Below are 19,482 nucleotides of genomic sequence, written 5' to 3' on the forward strand. Positions count from 1 at the left end.
CCACCAGCTTCTCCTCAAAAACCCTATACAGGGTTTACTATGAGTCAGAACTGACTCAGTGGCACTCAACAACATACTATACTACCATCACTCAAAGAGGTAAAGATAGCGTGAAGGAGAGCCATTTGACTTCACAGTAGTTTTACTTTTAAAAGAACACATAAATGATAAGGTGTGTAAACAGCTACACAATTGAGATGCTGCTAGGAAAAGGGTACTAAAAATTACACCAGAAAACCAGAACGCAGTTTTCCAGCTAAAGGACTTTTAAAATTACTTGCTAGTTCTGTGTCCCGTCACATCTAAATCTACAGACTTAAAACATACTCTGGGCACACAGCCCGGTGACAGAATCATATACGAAGAGTACTTGGATACCATGATAATAAATAATGGAAGATTAACAACACATTAAACTTCCTTCCACAAAACTAATCACAACATATGGTAAATGGCCACAAGTCAGATTTTACACATTATAAGTTTCTCATCTAGAATCATAATGTAATATCAATACTACGCGATGGTGATACACTGCCAAGCAGAAAAACTCAAGGTGAATGTGGTTCACACTCTAGCAAAAGTAATCAGAATTAAACTTTATGCCAATATTAGATTAAATTAGACTTCATAAATTCTGTGGCAAACAAAAGGCACTTTTCAACTTGGTAACTGAATCCCAAAATAAGTGTAACTATTCAACATTTCTTTTATCTGAAACACAAAGAACTTCCACATATGGCTTTTCAGTATATGCAATAGTATAGGAATTCAAACTCTGAGTTCTGCAAGAACTTCTTTTTCTATGCATCTTTATTTTCATTTATATGCAGCCTGTTTTTACTGTTTCCCTATATCTTCCCAGAGCAGAAATCATTTGGTATTTTGATGTAAGAGGCCAGATTAGCAATTTACAACAGAAAATTATTATACAAACAGTACCACAATCAGATTTAAAAAAAATTAAACTGACAAAGAGCCCAGCCAGACAAGTTAGAGACATGAGAGTCCCTAGGTGATGACGCCTGGCTGCAGCATCCACTCAGATGCATCTCAGCAGTAAGGCCTGGTGATCTGCTTCCAATACACCAAGGAACCAGTGCGGGAGACAGTTTCACTCAGACACACCTCAGGTCCATTTGATGACAATTGGCTAGTTTTATTTTAATAAGAAATGTTCAATTCCAACACTGAAATAATAACCATGGATGAAAAATTACTTAGAAAACCGAGAAAATCCTTGTATCTTAAATTTTCTCACTTAATTAATGATTTTATATGAACTCCAGAGCCAAGAGCATATACTTAAAGAAACTCTCTTTTGCAGGCTTAAAATAGTTATGCTCAATATTGTTTTTAAATCCCAAAGATCTTAATATGAGATTGAGGTTTTATCTAGACAGAACCACAAGTTTATCATGTGGTTCTAGAGTCTCAATAAAGAGACTGTCTCACAGCTAGAGTTGTCCATGCCTGTTTCCTACAGTACTAATGACGTTTTTATCAGATGGCTCAAGGGCTTTCTTTCACAACTGTGCCATGAACAAAGGACGAAAATAACACTTTATCCTGAAGTACTTACAGAAAGAACCTTAAGAAAAATAACCTTTGGAACATATGAGAAAAGATTTTTTTTAAATTGTAATAAAAAAAAAACCCACTATGACATTCATTAGGAGCGGCATCTCCTACCCACAAGCCTCTTCAGTTCACCAATTATTAAAAAGCAAACAAACAAAATAGTCAACTTCTTATTACATGTGTCTAGCATTTTTACGAAAGGCAGAGGAAAAGTACTCAAAAGAAAATTTCCTCATAGAAGAGATGTGAAATACTCTACAAGTTGAGAAATGGGTAGTAGCAGAAAATCGTATCTGCTCTTGTTAGTTTTAAAACTGATTTCAGCAGTCATATACAACTTTTCATTTAGAGTGAGCTGATAAAGATTCATAGGCCATTTAAGAACAGAATAGATGATTTGGTACATTACTAATTTCATTTAGTACACAACCGAAATTTTCTACTGGGAGCGGGGGATCCAGTAGAATAGAAAGCAACATTTTTGAAAAAGCAGAGAAGAAAAGCATTAGCCATTCAGTCCCTATATTACCAATTAATTTCACATATTTAAAGATGCATTACTTTAGAAAGCGCTCCACAGATTTTTGCCTTCAATTGTATTGTTTTAATGAACAGCTATGAGGGTTAAGATCAAAGGTTATCAGCCTTGACTTATGTTACATTATTCACTTATTTTTGTCATCCAAAGAAAATGGACTTAGAGGGGAAAAAAATTGGGTATTTTCTGTTTATCACAAATAGCTGTGGCTTCTTTGTAAAAGCTGAATGTTTCAGAATATCTATGAAACATTCCCATTGTGGCAATCAAACCGTGGTTCTTTGTGCTGAGCCATGAGATCCTCAGAGAAACTGAGGAGCTATGAAAGTACACTTTGAAATAAAAATGTGTGTAATTAAATGAAATGCCTATGGCACCTACTTTAAATGGAATGAGCCAATTTCTGAATTTTTTTTCTATAGAAATGCACTTCAAATGTATATTACTGCATGTAGACACTGACAGTTCACTAATTCTAGTATCTTGGTATTAATTAACATTCCTCTTTTTGGAAATCAACAGCATGAAAGTAGCAAAAGGCTAGTCAAAACATACTGGCTCATCATTCCATCTTTGAACAGTATTTGATCTAGTATAGCAATAGCATGTTGACCGCCAACCTTTTATTGCCTTAGTGGTTTTTATTCCAGTAATTCATCCATTCTATTTCTCAGTTAGAAGCTTATATTATGAAAAGCTTCAACGTAATATAGATAAATACAAAGTAACACATTTCCCCCACCTCTGATATCTTTTCTAATGAGTACAGGGTGAACTGTCCCACCTGTGGAATTCTCGGAGGATTCTGCAGAATTTGAATCAGTGCCAGTTTTGTCTTTCAAAATCTTAGGAAGAGTTTCGTCTCTACTTTCTTGTGCTTGGCTTTCTTCCTCTTCCTCCTCACCATCTGGGAACTCCCACTGAGACTCGCCCGACTGTTCGTTTACATAGAAATATCGTCTATGATCCCTAAATCACAAGAAAGAAAACACATGTTTTAAAATCTATTCTCCTACAAAGACACTCCATTTGGTCCTGTCCCAGGACAGCAGTCTGCTCTCACAGGGACGAACCTCTTCTTAATGGACTGCTATTCACAAAGGCAACAAAGAGCTTTGACAATTGAGGATGGAGAGCCAAGGATAATTCAAAGCTATTTGCACTGCCAGCAGCTCTGTGAATACAGCCCTGAGTCCTCTACAACAGATGACTTAGAAAACATCTCTCTCTCTCTCTTTTTTTTGCCAATGCTTCACAGGGCTTCAAGTGTCATGATTGAAGGGACTCAATCGCCTATAACACTAATTTCCCTTCCAAGAAGAGAACAACGAAGTTTGTGAAAGGTGCCTCTTCCCCTCTTGGATCGTGGCATTCACATTTCATACTCTTGGTATCAAACACAGTGAAAGCTAAAGAGAGGGAGAGGATCTGGGAGCTGAAAAATAAAAGAGCAAAGATTTCAAATAACGAAAAAAAAAAAAAAAAAATCAAGAAAAGCCAAATATAAAAAGAAATATTTTCATCTGACCTGCTGGCAGAAGATAGTAATCTTGTTCTTCATTCACATCTTCAGCCATGAAGCTTTCCTTAACTTCGCCGAGGTTAATCAGGAGTAGTTGCTTCCAGAGGTCCTGTAAAGCGCACAGAGCTCTCGCATGCGCTTAACCCCCAAGCCCGCCCTACTCCGTGCAACACTCTGGAGAGTAAACACCAGCTTGTCCAATCTTGGGAAAAAATCCGTTACATGGAACACTTTAAACATTGTTTTTTGTTTCTCCAATGTGTGGCTGGCCCAAACTGTAAAAGTGCTTGTGGTGCTCTGCCTGCCCAGCACCGCTATCTGCAGCTGCTCTCAGTCTCCAGACAGGCTGTCACGTCGTCAGGTGGTGGTGATCACAAATCATGTCTGAGATGTCAAAGGTGAAAGGTGAAAAGGGGAGAAGAGTGCGTACCTGTCCCAGTGGCAGGACCAGCCTTTAGGAGTGGCGTTTATTTCATACTGTTTTAGTTGTTCTGCTGCATCCTGAAGTTTTCGTTTAAGGTAGCTTCCATTAAGAGCCCCTTCCCGCCAGTCCGCAATCCGAGTCTAGAGTTAAATACATGGAGAAGTAGGGTTAAGAGCTGCTATGATGTCAGGTGAGAGAGGTCAAAGGGACACAAGTCCTCCGGTATAACACTTGTATCTCCACGCTCTGGCAAAAGAGAGGGTGAGTGGAGAAGAAACCCACTGCATTTTCAAAAAGCAATCTTGTTTACTCTGGAGAGTTGTAAAAACTGGGGCTGGGCCCCAGTACATTTTTATACTGCCAACTCTTTAATTTTGAAAAATGAATATCAGAAATTTATCCACTTCTTTGGAGTATATTGTTTTCCTTAGTTATTTGATAAAATATGCAGATTACATATAGACTCAGGATTTTTCTCCCCTTGTATTTACAGGAAATCTCAGAGAGCTGGAAGTAGACAGGACTGCCTCATTTTTTTTCTGGTTTGCAAGTTTTCCGCCTTTGATAGTAGAGCAGCCACTTTTCTATTGCTTGTTTTAATGGAAAATATATGAGTTTTCCTTCTATAAGTTCTTAGAATTTCCAGCTTTCACAAGTTTTACTGTAGTTTTTGTTGTTGTTAAGTGCTGTCGAGTTGGTTCTGACTCACAGCGACCCTGGAGAGGGCTTCCAAGGCGCAGCTATTGAGTTTGAACCACTGACCTTGTGGTCCAGTTTATCCTACAGCACCACACTAGGACTCCTTTACTGTAGCAGGCATTTTCATATCACAAACTCTTAAGTATTTATCTTTATAGAATTTTCCTTTGGCTGATATATAGCCTAATCTGTTGGGTTGGTAGCTAATACATGCACCAAATTTAGAATTTAACTTTACAATGAAACACAAACATAACAGATACTCACATACACACATCATCTCATTCAAACACTGTTCATAATACAAACAATGGCTCAATCACCTCAGTCTGTAAGAGCAGCAAATGAAAGTTGGAGATGGATTGTCTATTAATGCCTAGGAATTCAAATTTACTGGTCAGGGTATTTGCCAGTTCGCCAATCTGAAACTGTAGGACAGGAAAGAGAAAAATAAAATCAACAATATTTTTTTTACTATGTGAAACCTTCCATTTATTACTATAGATACTAAAAGCGTAAGTCATTCTATAAATAGCATTCTTCAAACAGTATCATCTAAGCAGTTAACATAGAAGGCAAAAATTTAATGTATAAATTCAGAACAAAGTGATCAATGACAGTTCACCAGAATCAAATGCAAAATCATATACTTACACCATCACTATACATTCTAACACATGATGGACTTCAGCACAAATGCATCATATACTTACACCAACAGTATACATTCTAACACAAGATGGAATTCAGCATTTGACAACAGATCTTGAATAATGTAATTCACAATGAGATATAGCACTGGACCACAAGGTTGGTGGTTCAAACCCAACCAGCCACTCCTTGAAAACCCTATACAGGGTTGCTATGAGTCAGAACTGACTCAACAGCACTTTAACAACAACATTGTTCAAGATGTCCTTTATCTGTTTACTAATTATTTATACTACCCATATACTGAAACAAAAACTAATTTTCCCAATCCCTATTACATGGCTGTACAGTAGCTAGTGGCTGGATAAACTCATTTAGGTCAAAGGATATGCCAAGTGTTTTTTTCAAGACTACCCTTAAATAGTCAATCACTTCTTGGCCCAATTTTCCCCATAAGATTAGGTCAGAAATATGGAAGTAGTTCATATAGGAAATCAGATCTGCAAATTTTAGTCTTTTTAGCACTTTTTAAACTATGGAACCAGTCTATCTGATAAGTTACTGCTTTTCAGTTGAAGACTTTATGTGAAGGAATATAATCCAGCACATACAATTTAATTTTATATCATTTCTCTCTATGAAGCCAGTTTAATAATTTCTTAACTTGATCTTTAAGTAGGACCTTTTTACCTAACCAAGTAAATGACTGATATTTGGAGATGACAAAGATTACCTCTCCTGCTTGCTAATAGGAAGATAAAATAGTTTTAACGGTTATCAAGTTTTTCTAATACTTATTTATCAAATTGCACTCAGTAATAAATCATACTTTTAAATCCTGTTCTTCTTCTACTTTAGGTGCTGTTTGTAGTTTTATTTTCTCTGGAGATTCTTCAACTTCCATCTCTTTGTCTGAATTCTCTTCAATTTTTTCTGAACTTTCAGCACCAATTGCTGCAAAAAGAAACATAAATTAAACGACAATACTGATAGAGTCCCATCTATCTGTTTCTAGTCCTATAGCAGGTTATTTATTGGTTCTCTCCTTGCCTATCTCTTCATTATCTGTTACAGAAGCCCTAATAATGGCCAAACATAAAGCAAAACTGAATTATTCTTTATAATCACTTTTATAAAAGAATCAATCTATAAAATTTACCCTACTCTACCACATTAACCTATATACTTACAAAAGCTAGATATCAAACCTGAGATTCAAGGAGACTTCAAAAGTCTGTGGTAAATTTCCCTTATCTCTTTAATTCCATTTTTTTCATGAACTTATGGAGTAACCTTATAATGACCCTGGCTCTCCTTTTGTTTCCTCACCAGTACATTTTCTGTATTTTTAAACTGTGTAAAACAAAATCTATCACCTATTTACTTATAACTCAATTTTGTATTAGAAATCTTTTTGTAGCAGTTAAAAGACTTTTTTCAATGACGTAAAGCACCACCTTGTGTGGTGCTGTAGGATCAGCACTGGACTGCAAACTACAAGGTTGGCAGTTCAAACCCACTCACTTCTTGGAAACCCCATATAAGGTCAGGGTCACTATGAGTCCAAACCAACTCGACAGCAGCACTGATAACAGAGCTCAAAGCCTTAAACATTTGAGCGCCATTAGGAAGGAAGCAGCATAGTAAAATGCTTATTCCCCTTGATGTAGCAACAGAAATCTGGTGATCTACACTATCGCTTGCTGTTGGGTGTCGTTGAGTTGGTTCTGACTCATAGCGACTTTATGCACAACAGAAAGAATCGCTGCCCAGTCCTGTACCATATTCACAATCCTTGATAAGCCTGAGCCCACTTCTGTTGCCACTGTGACAATCCATCTTGTTGGGAGTCTTCTTCTTTTTCACTGACCCTTCATTTTACCTAACATAATGTCCCTCCCTCTCCAGGGACTGGTTTTAAGTACCAGAGATGAAGACTGGCCATCCTGGATTCTCAAGGGCATTCTGGCTGTAGTTTTCCCAACACAGCTTTCTTTGTTTTTTTATCAGTCCAGAAGCACCTTAGTCCTCAAACTGACATCTCTGCCTAAAGCAATACATTATTTGATTTCTTGATTGCTGCTTCCATGAGTGTTGATAACTGGATCCAAGCTAAATGACGTCTTTGAAAACATGAATGTTTTCTCTATAATGAAAGCTAAAACTTAAAATACTGATGAAGATCAAAATCAATATTTTAAGTCCTTGATGCTTTCAGCAAGTAAGGCTGTATCACTTGTATATCTCAAATTATTAATGAGTCTTCCTCTAATCCTGATGCCACATTTTTCTTCATATTAATCCAGATTCTCAGATACTTTGTGCAGCGTACAAACTGAATAAATATGGTGAAAGAATACAAACCTGGCGCACACTTTTACTCATTTTAAATCAATCAGTGCCCCACTGTTCTGTTCGAATGACTGCCTCTTAAACTATGTACAGGTTCAAGAACACAATTAAGTGTTCTGAAATGCTCATTGTCCACAATGTTGTCCATAACGTTTCATGATCCACACAACAGAAAGGATTTTCACAGTCAGTAAAGCACAGGCAAACATCTTTCTAGTATTCTCTGCTTTTAGCCAAGACTCATCTGACATCAGCAATGATATCACCCAGAGCCTTGTTCTTTGTCAATGCCTTCAGTGCACTTTGGACTTCTTCCTTCAGTACCACTGGCTCTTGATTTTAACCATATGCTACCTCTTGAAACAGTTGAACATCGACCATTTCTGTTTCGTACAATAACTGTATATTCCTTCTACCCGATTTTGAAACTTTTTGTATCATTCAATATTTTGCCCATGTTGTTGTTGTTAGGTGTTATTGAGTCGGTACTGACTCATAGTGACCTTATGCACAGAACGAAACACTGCCCAATCCTGGGCCAACCTCACTATCATTGCCACGCTTGAGACCACTGATGCTGCCACTTTGCCCATAGAATCCTTAAATATTACAAATCAAGTCTTAAATTTTTTCTTCAGTTCCTTCAACTTAATAAAGCTGAGTGTGTTCTTCTCTTTTGGTTTTCTAACTCCAGGGTTTTGCACATTTCATTATATTTAACTCTGTCTTCTCAAGCTAGCCTCTGAAGTTTTCTGTTCAGCTCTCTGTACTTCCTCAGTCTTCCATCTGCTTTAACATCTCTGTGCTGGAGGGCAAACTTTAGTCTCTCTGACATCCATGTTGGTCTTTTCCTTCTTTCTTGTCTTCTTTATGACCTTCTGCTTTCTTCTTACATGGTGTTCTTGAGATTATCTCTAAATTCAGGTAGGCTATGTTCAAGGTCTTGCTTTGGCTCTTACAGATTTAATTAAATTCAGCTTCAGCCTGAACTTGTATCTGAGAAATTATTGGATGCACTGTTCTATATTTGGTCCCTGGCCTGGGTTTGGCTTATGACATGGTGCTTTTCCACGGTCTCTTCCCAGAGATATAGTCAATTTTATTTCTGTGTATGTTGTCTGGTATGTTCCATATTCTGGTTATTAAAGATGTTTACAACTATTTCTCATTTTAAGTTGTGCACCCATAGCAAATAAAGGTCCCAAAAGCTTTACTACATCTGCATCATTATGGTCAACTCTACTCTGAGGAGGAGTTCATCCTTTGGCAACGTATCTCACAAAATTCTGGTAGTATCTGACAGTGTTTCACCGCTATTCATAAGGCTTTTAGTGGATAAACAGTCAGAAGCAGTCTGCCTCTCCACTTAGTGTGTCTTAATCTGGAAGTTCAGATGAAACTTGTCGCACTATGGGCGTACCCTGATGCTATTTTAAATACTGGTGGCATAGTTTCCAGACTCAGAGCAATATATAAGCCGCCACAGTACAACACGTTGACAGACAAGGGTTGTTGTTAAGTGCCATCGAGTCAGCTCTGACCCATAGCGACCCTGTACAGGGTTTCTGAGGGTGTAAATCTTTACGGGAGTAGAAAGCCTCATCTTTCTCCCGCAGAGCAGCTGGTAGTTTCAAATCGCTGACCTTAAGGTTCGCAGCCCGAGTCGTAACCACTATGCTACCAGAGCACCACATTGACGTTGTCAATATGACAATGACAGACAAGGGTAGTAATACTAAAATGCACACATAAAATAAATGTACCAGAATGTTTACAGAGTATTTGTACATTGAACTATGTGTTCTTGGATCAATTATCAACACTCACGGAAGCAGCAGTCAAGATATCAAACGATGTGTTGCATTAGGCAAATCTGCCACATAAGACCTTTTTAAAGTATTGAAGAGCAAAGATGTCAGCTTAAGGACTAAGGTGCGCCTGACCCAAACAATGGTATTTCCAATAACCCCCTTATACATGTGAAAGCTGGACAGTGAATAAGGAAGACAGTAGAAAAATTGATGCTTTTGAATTATGGTGTTGGAGGAGAATATTGAAAGTGCCACGGGCTGCCAAAAGAACTAATAGATCCGTTTTGGAAGAAGTGTAGCCAGAGTGCTCCTTGGAAGCCAAGATGGCCAAACTTTGTCTCTCATACTTCGGACAAACTGTCAGGAGGGACCAGTTGCTGGAGAAGGATATCATGTTTGGTAAGGTGGAGAGTCAGAGAAAAAGAGGAAGACCCCCAGAGAGATGGATTGGCCAAGTGCAGCATCGATGAACTCAAGTGTGGCAACAGTAGTGAGGTGGCTCACGATCAGGCAGTGTTTCGTCCTGCTGTGCATAAGGTCGCTATGAGTCGGTACCAACTTGATGGCACCAAACAAGAACAACCAGCACCCTGACAGACCTCTCTGCCACTACTATCCTACTCTCCACTGGTTCCCTGTCATGTCAACATGACCTCTATCTTGACGGTTATTACAGTCTAGTAGGTCTTTGCTTTAGTCCAACCATATGCAGATAGATTTTAAAGCACAGTATTTTGTCTATTACCTAACTTATACATATAGAATATTAACACTTTTCTATGACCTTTTGTTCAACATTAACCTATGTTGATGCATGTAATCATGGTACACACATGTCATTACTGTGGAAGCATTCCACTGTAAAAAATCACAATTGACAAAACTCTTGTAACAATGGACATGTTATGTTAGTAGCTTAAAATTTTGATAATAAAAATGCAGCATTACTTTTAAAAGTTAAAAATGGACACGATTTAAATGTCCTTCAATAGGATAAAGTTAAACAAGGTTATGAAATTAGTTTAAAAACATATGTGCGTGCATACACACATATACATACATGTATGTTAAGAGAAAAAGGTCTGGAAGAATATATGTATTTTAAGACAAGAGAAACTAAGACTTCAAGGATAGAAAATGAAAATAAGGAACAGTAAAGGGAACTTTTATAATTCTACTTCATGTTCTTCATTAAAAAGAAAATTTCTAAGCAAGTATGTTTGCATTAATGTATTACCTGTAGGGCTTGTTTTTTTAAATCATGACCTACATTGGTGTTTTATTGCTAGGCGTACTCAAAATGTGCTTGGTGTTCAGAATGCACTGCTAACCTTTCCGCTACAGAATTAGGTCAAATGGAGATTAAAATAAAATATGAGTTTTTGTCACAGCTCTCTGATCTAGATTGGAACAATGCAGCCGAGCTTGTCCTCCCTGACCCTGAATGAAGATAAACTGGGTCCTCGCAACAGAACCAAACTGTCTACTCACCCAACACCCAGAGGCTGCAAAACTTGTACACAGAGAACAGAAGACGGGGCTTGTCAGAGAAAGGCCTGGCCTAACTTGCTTACCAAGTAAAGAGTACAAAGGAGAGCGCACCGTTCTCAGACAGATAAAAGCTACTACAGGGGCAAAATATTTAAAAAGAATTTAAAAAGTGGGGTGGCACTGTTTTTTTCTGCTTTTGAAGAAATCATGTCCATGCAATAGTGAATACATGACCCAAGGCAGCCAGTCTTTCAGACATTTACTTCCCTCCCCAGGAGGAGGTCATGAAGCAAGGGAAAAAAAGATGGTAGAGAAGTGGAAGGCGCTTCCTTCTTTGCACTTTCCCAAAGGGATCAAAGTATACTTAGTACTGAAGAGGGAATAAAAAAGGGAAAGCTGGGTCTGTCTCCCTTCGATGGCTTTCAACTGTAAAGTTCAGGAAAATATGAATTACCAATTTCTCCATTTTCTGGAGTATCTTGTCCAGTTTTGCTAGAACTTCGGCTGGTGGATTCTGTACTGGCAGCTCGAACAAACAACTTCCACTTTCCTCTTTTAGACATAAGTCTACGCATTCCATCTTGTGACGCTGGCTGGCTGATATCAGAACATGGGCTAGACCCTGACACACTACCATCTCCTTCCTCCAAGGCTCGCAGCTCTGCCTAAAAGTAACAGCACAATAAAGTGAGTTTCACTGACTGTATTCAGGCACTCAAACAAATGAACAAGAATGGTAGACAGCACTATGTTCTTAAAACCTTTTAAGGCAGGCAGCATTTAATACATTTTTTCATTAGAGCTGAGTATTATACTCATAATACTACTCAATAAATGCTTACTGGAAGACCCCTAGCGAGATGGATTAGCACAGTGGCAGCATCAATGGGCTCAAGCGTGGCAACAGTAGTGAGGTTGGCCCAGGATCGGGCAGTGTTTCGTTCTGTTGTACATAAGGTCGCTATGAGTCGGTACCGACTCCATGGCACCTAAAAACAACAGCATGATCCTAGTAATGAATATTGATTTGAAAGGGCTAGAGTCTAGTGAGCCACAAATAGACAACACACCTAATACTGTGCCTAACAGGAAGCTGACTTAATCCTTCTCTATGACTGGTGCCTGGTTCCTTGGGTGATGTAAATCCTCTGCACTAACTAACCTAAAGCTTAGCAGTTCAAATCCACCTGGCAGTGTCCTGAAAGAAAAGCCGGTTAATCTGCTTCTATAAAGATAATAGCAAAGAGAGCCCTATGCAGAAGTTCTACTGCGCAACATGGGGTCTCTTGCTATGATTGGAACTGACTTGGTAGCAATGGATTTGGAGTTGTATTTTTTTCCTAAAATTTTAAAGAAATGTAAAAACAAACCTGTCCAATTTGATTCTGATTCATTCTGATTCTGTAAGACAGACCAGAACTGCCCCACCACATACGGTTTTGAAGGTGGAAAATATTTACCAAAGCAGAATGCAACATCTCTTTCTTGGGAAGCTGTTGGTGGGTTCAAATTACTGACCTTGGGCTGTCCGTCAAGCACTTAACCATTCATTTCCCCACCAGGGCTCCTTTTCTATAACTTTTCTTAAAGGTGCCCTGTTCAACTGCAGAGTTTAGAATGTGTGTCACTTCTCAGTTCTGGCAATAGTCTAGTCTCCTGTATCATGATCCCTTTGAAAGGGTTCATTCTGCTTCTTATAAGTCTCTTATTCCAGGGCTTCTCCACAGAATTTCCCCACACTAATTCTTGTTTCAGGCACCCACATTTTTCAAACGGTATTCTGGCCTGGTTTCATTTCGTTGGCCCTGACTAAACTGGGAAACCGGTTCAAAGACCTGGTTCTAACACCTGTTATGATTTACCTTACTTTTAAGGGTTTTTTAAAGACAAAAGTAGACTGTGTAGACATCTTTTTAAAAGGAAGAGTTATTAATTAAAAGTATTTCTTAGTTTTCTACTAATAATTTCCAATATAATACAATGGTTGATCACTGTCACCTTGCAGCTTAGGTTAAAAACTGAGTTGCCACAAGCATTTACAATGTTCATTTGTTAAAGAGATTAAAGTTTCTTTGCTTACTGTTACATATCCTTAAATAGACAAGAGAACTATAGATCTGCAGTTAAAAGTCACTTAAATGAAAGGATTAAAAAAATCCCAACAACAATCATGGTAAATTGTGCACAATGATGCCCCAGTATGAACAGATTTGAGGGGAAAAGTGTACTTTAACTTCTATTAACACTTACTTTTTTCCTTTCTAAAACCAGCTCCAATTCAAGAGTATCTTGTTCTTCTTCCTCCTCACTTTCTCCAGACTGAACAACACTACAAAGATCCTCTTGAGAAGGGTCTTCTAAATTGTCCATTAGAATTTCCTGTGGCTTTACTACTGTTGCTACTTCTTCTTCTGTTGTACTTGCTTCCTTCACATCTGAAACAGGCTCTACTTCTTTACATATTACTTTTCTTCTCCATCTTTCTTCTTCTTCCTTTATTCCCTCAGGTAATAAAGGGGCAAGCAGGGAGGCTGCCACCCCTTTCTTCTCTTCCTCACTATTGGAAAGCGCTTGAATTCCTTCATTTACTTCCTATAAAAAAGGAAATAATGTAATTTCACTTAATTCTCACCAGCATTTATATTCAACTACTCATGTTAATACTATTTTTCCATTGCTAAATACTCACACATCACCAACTCTCACTAGATTACTATGTGTATTTGTACTATCTACTTACAACTCTGTTACTCTTGGAAGGCAGTGGATGAAATACAATCTATTTCATATATATTCCCTGCCTATTCTTGTTTTGTTAGGTGTCATCTAGTCGACAGACTCATAGCTACCCTTTGCACAACAGAAAACACAGCCCAGTCCCACACCAAGGTCACAATCGCTGGTACACCTGAGCCCATTGCTAACACCACTGTGTCAATCCATCTCGTTGGGGGCGTCTTCCTCTTTTTTTCTGATCCTCTACTTTATCAAACATGATATCCTTCTCCAGGGATTGGTCCCTCCTGATAATATCTCTGAAGTATGTGAGATGAAGCCTGGCCATCCTGGTTTCCAAAGAACATCCTGACTGTACTTCTTCCAACACGTTTATTTTTTTTTGAAAGTCCGTAGTACTTTTAATAATTCTTTCCCAATAGCATAACTCAAATGCATCAATTCTTTTATGGTCTTTATTCACTGTCCAACTTTCACATGCATATGTGGTGGTGGTGCCATGGAGTCAGTTCCGACTCATAGCGACCCTGCACAGGGTTTCCAAGGCTGTAAATCTTTTCGGCAGCAAAAAGTCTCATCTTTCTCCTGCGAAACAGCTGTTAATTTTGAACTTCTGACTGTGAGATGAGCAGTCCAATTCGTAACCACTACTTTACCAGAGCTCCTTTTATGTGGTGGTAGTGGTAGTTACGTGCTGTGGAGCTGGTTTGGACTCACAGTGATCCTGTATGCAGGGTTTCCAAGGCTGTAAATCTTTATGGAACAGAAAACCTCATCTTTCTCCTGCAAAACAGCTGGTAGTTTTGAACTGCTGACTCTGAGGTTAGCAGCCCGATTCGTAAGCACTACTTTATCATGATTTAGATCAGATGCACCACCTTAGCCTGACTCAAACTCTTGCACGTTTCATTATAATATTTAAGTTGAACTTCAAAATTTTCTGTTCAGATCTTTGACTTCCTCTTTCTTCCATTTGCTTTAATGACCTTTTGCTTTCTCCCTTTATGATGCTCTTTTTTTTTGGGGGGGGGGGCAGGTGCACTTTATTTATTTTTAAATGTTGTATTGTGAATTATGCTAGTTTACATGGGAGAACATTAGCTTTATATTCATCCTATTGTATATTGTTTCATTGCCATAGTTATAATCCCCTCCATGTATCATCAACTAACCAAAGAGTATACCCTGCAAACCTACTCCCCAGTCATCAGCACACAATTCCTCTCCCTCTCTGAGTCTAGAGTCACCAGCTGCTCCATCTCTCCACGTCATGGTCTCTGCCTCCACCTCTGGCGTCACTGTTTCTCTGGGTAGGGTCTCACACGTTGCTCTTCTCCCGTGATGGTTCCAGGGACCTTAGCTCCTGGACTGCATAGTCAAATCACGCACCTCCTTTTGCTACAAAACGTCCACCTTTACATTTCCAACCCTTGCAGTGAGTTCCGATAACAATTATTCACCATTGTACTACAAGGGAGCTACCTTCATCTCCTTTCATTAGGCCCAGACAGACAAACTGGATACTACTCAGTGGAGATTCTACCTTCCTCCGCGTCCTCTGGATTTAGGCTCCCTCTTGAAAGCTTATAAGCCACTTCTTGCCTTTGTAGCCCCTCTCCCCACCATTTTGGGTAGCTAATGTCCAAGTTGCCCATCCCTGTCTACTCTGTGTATAGATATAGAGGGGGTGGGAATGATCCTCGCTGTAAAGATTTATTCCCTCTTTTGAGCTACTGCATCCATAGATGTAGGTCAAGTTCATCAAACTATCAGATTACTCTTTTGTATGATGGTCTTGATGTCATCCCACTACTCTTCTGGTCTAATGCATCAAATGTGTTCCTCAGATGATCTCTAAATTCAGGTGTATTATGTTCAAGGTCATAATTTGGCTCTAGTGGACTTGTTTCAATTTTCTTTAGCTTCAGCTTGAACTTGCATATGAGCAATTGATGCTATATTCCAGTCTGCCCTGGCCTTGTTTTGGCTGATGATGAGGAGCTTTTCCAATGTGTCTTTCCATATATGTAGTCAATTTGATTTCTGTGTATTCCATCTGGTGAGGTCCATGAGTACACTTGTCCAAAAAAGGCATTTGAAATGAACAAGTCATTGGCCTTGCAAAATTCCATCATGCAATCTCCATCATCATTTTTTTATCACCAAGAAAGTATTTTCTAACTACTAATCCTTCCTGTTTCCAACCTTTGCATTATAATTGCCAGTAATTAACACATCTTGATGGCACATTTGATCAATTTCAGACTGAAGAAGTTCATAGAATTCTTTGATTTCATCAGTGACTTTAGTAATTAGTGCATAAACCTGAATTAATAGTGGTATTAACTGGTCTTCCTTGTAGACGTTTGGGTATCATCCTATCAGACAGCGTTGTACTTTAAGACAGATCTTGATACATTCTTTTTGATGATTAATGCAATGCCATTCCTCTTCAATTTCTCATTCCCAGTAAACCATGTGATTATCAGATTCAAAATGGCCAATACCAGCAGTTCATTTCAGATCACTAATGCCTAGGATAACCATGTTTATGTATTGCATTCATTTTTGACAAATTACAATTTTCCTAGATTCAGACTTAACACATTTTATATTCTGATTATTGTTTACAGCTCGTTCTCTTCATTGAGTTGTTGCCCATCAGCACAATGAAGGTCCCAAAGGCTTTACCCCATTCTCATCATCATGGTCAACTCTACTTTGAGGAGATAGTTTTTCTCATTGCATTTTGAGTGTCTTGCAACCTGAGGGGCCCATCATCTGGCCCATCATCTGATTGCATTTTGAGTGTCTTGCAACCTGAGGGGCCCATTCTGGTGCTCTTCATCATGTGTCATTATTCAATAATCTGGTGCTCACAGTGTTCCACTGCTATTCATACAGTTTTCAGTGACAAAATATTCAGAAGTTATCTGTCTCTCTTTTTTCCTAGTCTGTCTTATCACTCAGCTGAAACCTGTCTACCATGGGTGAACGTGCTGGTATTTAAAATACTGTAGCATACCTTCTACAATCACAACAACACGCAAGCTACCACAGTATGACAAACCAACAGTTGAGTGGTGGATGCCTATTTTTAAAAACATGCAAATGAGTAAAAGACAGAGGTAGACTCATAAAAAGACTACAGTTTTGTCGGCTGAACCCATGACTGGGTAAATCGTTACCTTCCTCTTTTGTTAGATGATAACCTCACAGGTTTGCTGTGAAGGTGATTTAGAGGCAAGTGAAATACTTCTAAAATGAAATGTGTGATTATATAAAAAGTGTGTTTCCCGCAACAGAGTAACTTTTCTTGTTTCCCTCCAAAAGTTGTGAAGATTAAACTATTGTATAACCACTTTTTGATGGTACATGAAGTGATTAAGTTGCACTAACAGTGTATTTTTATTTTTAAGGTAGTGAAATCTTCATATTAAAAAAAATCCTAAAGTTCTAAAACAGACAAGACTGGACAATTCCTATAAATGCTGCATAATAAACAGAAACAGAATAAAGTAAAATCTTTGAAACAGAATGATTCTACTTCTTATCTGTAACATAAAAATCAATATGAGCTTCCTGTAACAGTGCTCAGTCACAATTACGTTATTTTTAAAATTTTTATTATCAATTGGGTGAAGATTTACAGAGTAGATTCTCAGTTTCACATTAGGCGATTCATACCATTTTCACTTTTGTTACTGACTGCAATCTCCTCACTATATTATCACGTCTCCCACTTTGTTTTTCATTTCCTTTCCTAATCTTTCATAAATATTGCTCTTTTGATTTCAAATGGTTGATTATTCTGAGATGTGTGTACCTCACTGGTGTTATTGCCCCCTTATATGACTATCTATTGCTTAGCTAAAAATAAAGCCATGAGGGTGAGTTCAGCTCCAGACCTGAAGAGACTAGGGCCAGTCTCTCTGGGTTCCACTTAAGTTCTTTAGATATGAAAATAAGCACATGGAGGTAAGTTGCAACACTGACCTTTTTAACCTCTCGCTTGGCTATGACTGGTCCAGTTTTATTACTGGAAATAGAAACCGTCTTTTCCTTAGTAACCACATCTGTATTTCCCACAAAACTAGCTTCAGCACCTGCTACAGAACTAAAAAGAAATACATTTAGTAAGATAAATAGAAGGCAAACATTTCCAACACAACTCAAGGCTCTAATTTCCTTCTAAATGATTTCTTTTCAAGTGTATCCTTACCTGGGCTGATAATGTTGTAACCCCTGCACCTGTGTAGCAAGATATTGGGGTAACTCCCAAGTCACTTCGTTTGTTTGTGTGTTCCAATAATAATAGCACCCTGTGTTCTCATCCCAGACTTCTTGCCAATCTCCCATCTCAATTCCAACTAGAAGAAAACAAAACAAATTTTAAGCAGCTCATTCCTCCTTAGTTATGACCTTCGATTTCAAGTCAGCCCTATGCCACAAAAACCAAGCAGAATGTTTCCTTAACTTGGGCACTATTAACATGTTGCATTGTGTAATTTTTTGTTGTGGAGGACTGCTGTGTGTATTGTTGCTGTAGTTAACTCACAGCACCACACCAGTTTGATATTTAGCAGCAGCATACCTGGCCTCTACCCATTAGATACCAGGAGCATACTCCCAGTTCTGACAACCAAACAAGTTTCCTGACATTGCCAAACATCCCCTGGGGGAAACCCCACTCAACGAGAACAAATGGTCTCATAGCAAGAAATATTTTCTCGATACATACCGAGTCATCTCTGTACCAATAGTTCTAAAAGTTTTCCAGTTCATCAAAGCATTTGAACCCCAAAAGTATTTTTAAACCTTACGATATTACTCACTCGTCATAAACTGTTGCTGGTTAAAAGTGTAAGCAATTAACTTCCCAAGATAAGACATCTGTGGTTTTATCTTTAAGAATCTCAATACCTAGAGCACCTCTAAGGACTGCATTTCTTTTTCTCATTGAGTGGCTGATGAGCTTGAACTGCAGACCCTGTGGTTATCCTACAGAGCTTTTCCTATAAAGCCACCACACTCCCAGGGACTATACTTTAGATGACTTTAAACACGAAAGCACCGAAGAGAACAAACAAGATGGCGGATCGGGTGGAAGTGCAGTAAAGGAGCTCCGCCAAAAACAACACAGACTACCCGACCAAGCAGGCTCAGGAGATGGTCCCAGAACTCTGAACCACATATAAAGTTATATTTAGAAGGTTGGAAGGCTTACAGCTGAAGGAATTTGTGGCAGAAGGCAGAAATCCATTGCTTTCTAGTCAAGGACACTCAGCTGCTCCAGGAGCCGCAATCTTGGGTGAGACCACGTGCGGTAAAGATTGGAGCGGCCACAGACTCCTGGCAGAACCGCAGAGATAAAGGTGTGGACATTCTTTTCTTTTGGTATCTATTCATTGGTCCCTTACTGTCTGCGCACCTCCATTCTGGTGACTATAGGGGTGCCTGAGCTAGTGGGCACCGGTGCCACTACACAATGTGCACAGATCGTCTCGAAATTTAAAGAGACAGTGTCCAATTAAAACCAAACGGCCACAGCCAGCCCTGAACTGTTTACAACTAGAAAAAAGGCCTGAAAGGAGACTGTGGAGTGGGACAAGCAGACAAAAGAGGAAATAAGCCGAAAATTAAATCCTAAGTTACGTCAAAACGACCAACAGTGGTA

General features: G+C 38.7%; 1 protein-coding gene across 1 annotated transcript in view; it reads right to left on the reverse strand.

The window, feature by feature from the left end:
* Positions 1–19,482, reverse strand: part of FNBP4 (formin binding protein 4) — a 35,565-nt gene that overhangs the window by 8,208 nt on the left and 7,875 nt on the right. Inside the window, exons 5-12 of the mRNA XM_006865106.1 lie at positions 18,028–18,175; positions 17,802–17,922; positions 13,320–13,661; positions 11,524–11,734; positions 6,245–6,369; positions 5,088–5,192; positions 4,072–4,205; positions 2,904–3,088 (exon numbers count right to left, since the gene is read on the reverse strand). Coding sequence (XP_006865168.1) covers positions 2,904–3,088; positions 4,072–4,205; positions 5,088–5,192; positions 6,245–6,369; positions 11,524–11,734; positions 13,320–13,661; positions 17,802–17,922; positions 18,028–18,175 — 1,371 coding nt within the window. The remainder of the gene's footprint in view (positions 1–2,903; positions 3,089–4,071; positions 4,206–5,087; positions 5,193–6,244; positions 6,370–11,523; positions 11,735–13,319; positions 13,662–17,801; positions 17,923–18,027; positions 18,176–19,482) is intronic.

The sequence above is a fragment of the Chrysochloris asiatica genome, unplaced genomic scaffold, assembly GCF_000296735.1.
Source record: "Chrysochloris asiatica unplaced genomic scaffold, ChrAsi1.0 scaffold00075, whole genome shotgun sequence".
Classification (NCBI taxonomy): Eukaryota; Metazoa; Chordata; class Mammalia; order Afrosoricida; family Chrysochloridae; genus Chrysochloris; species Chrysochloris asiatica.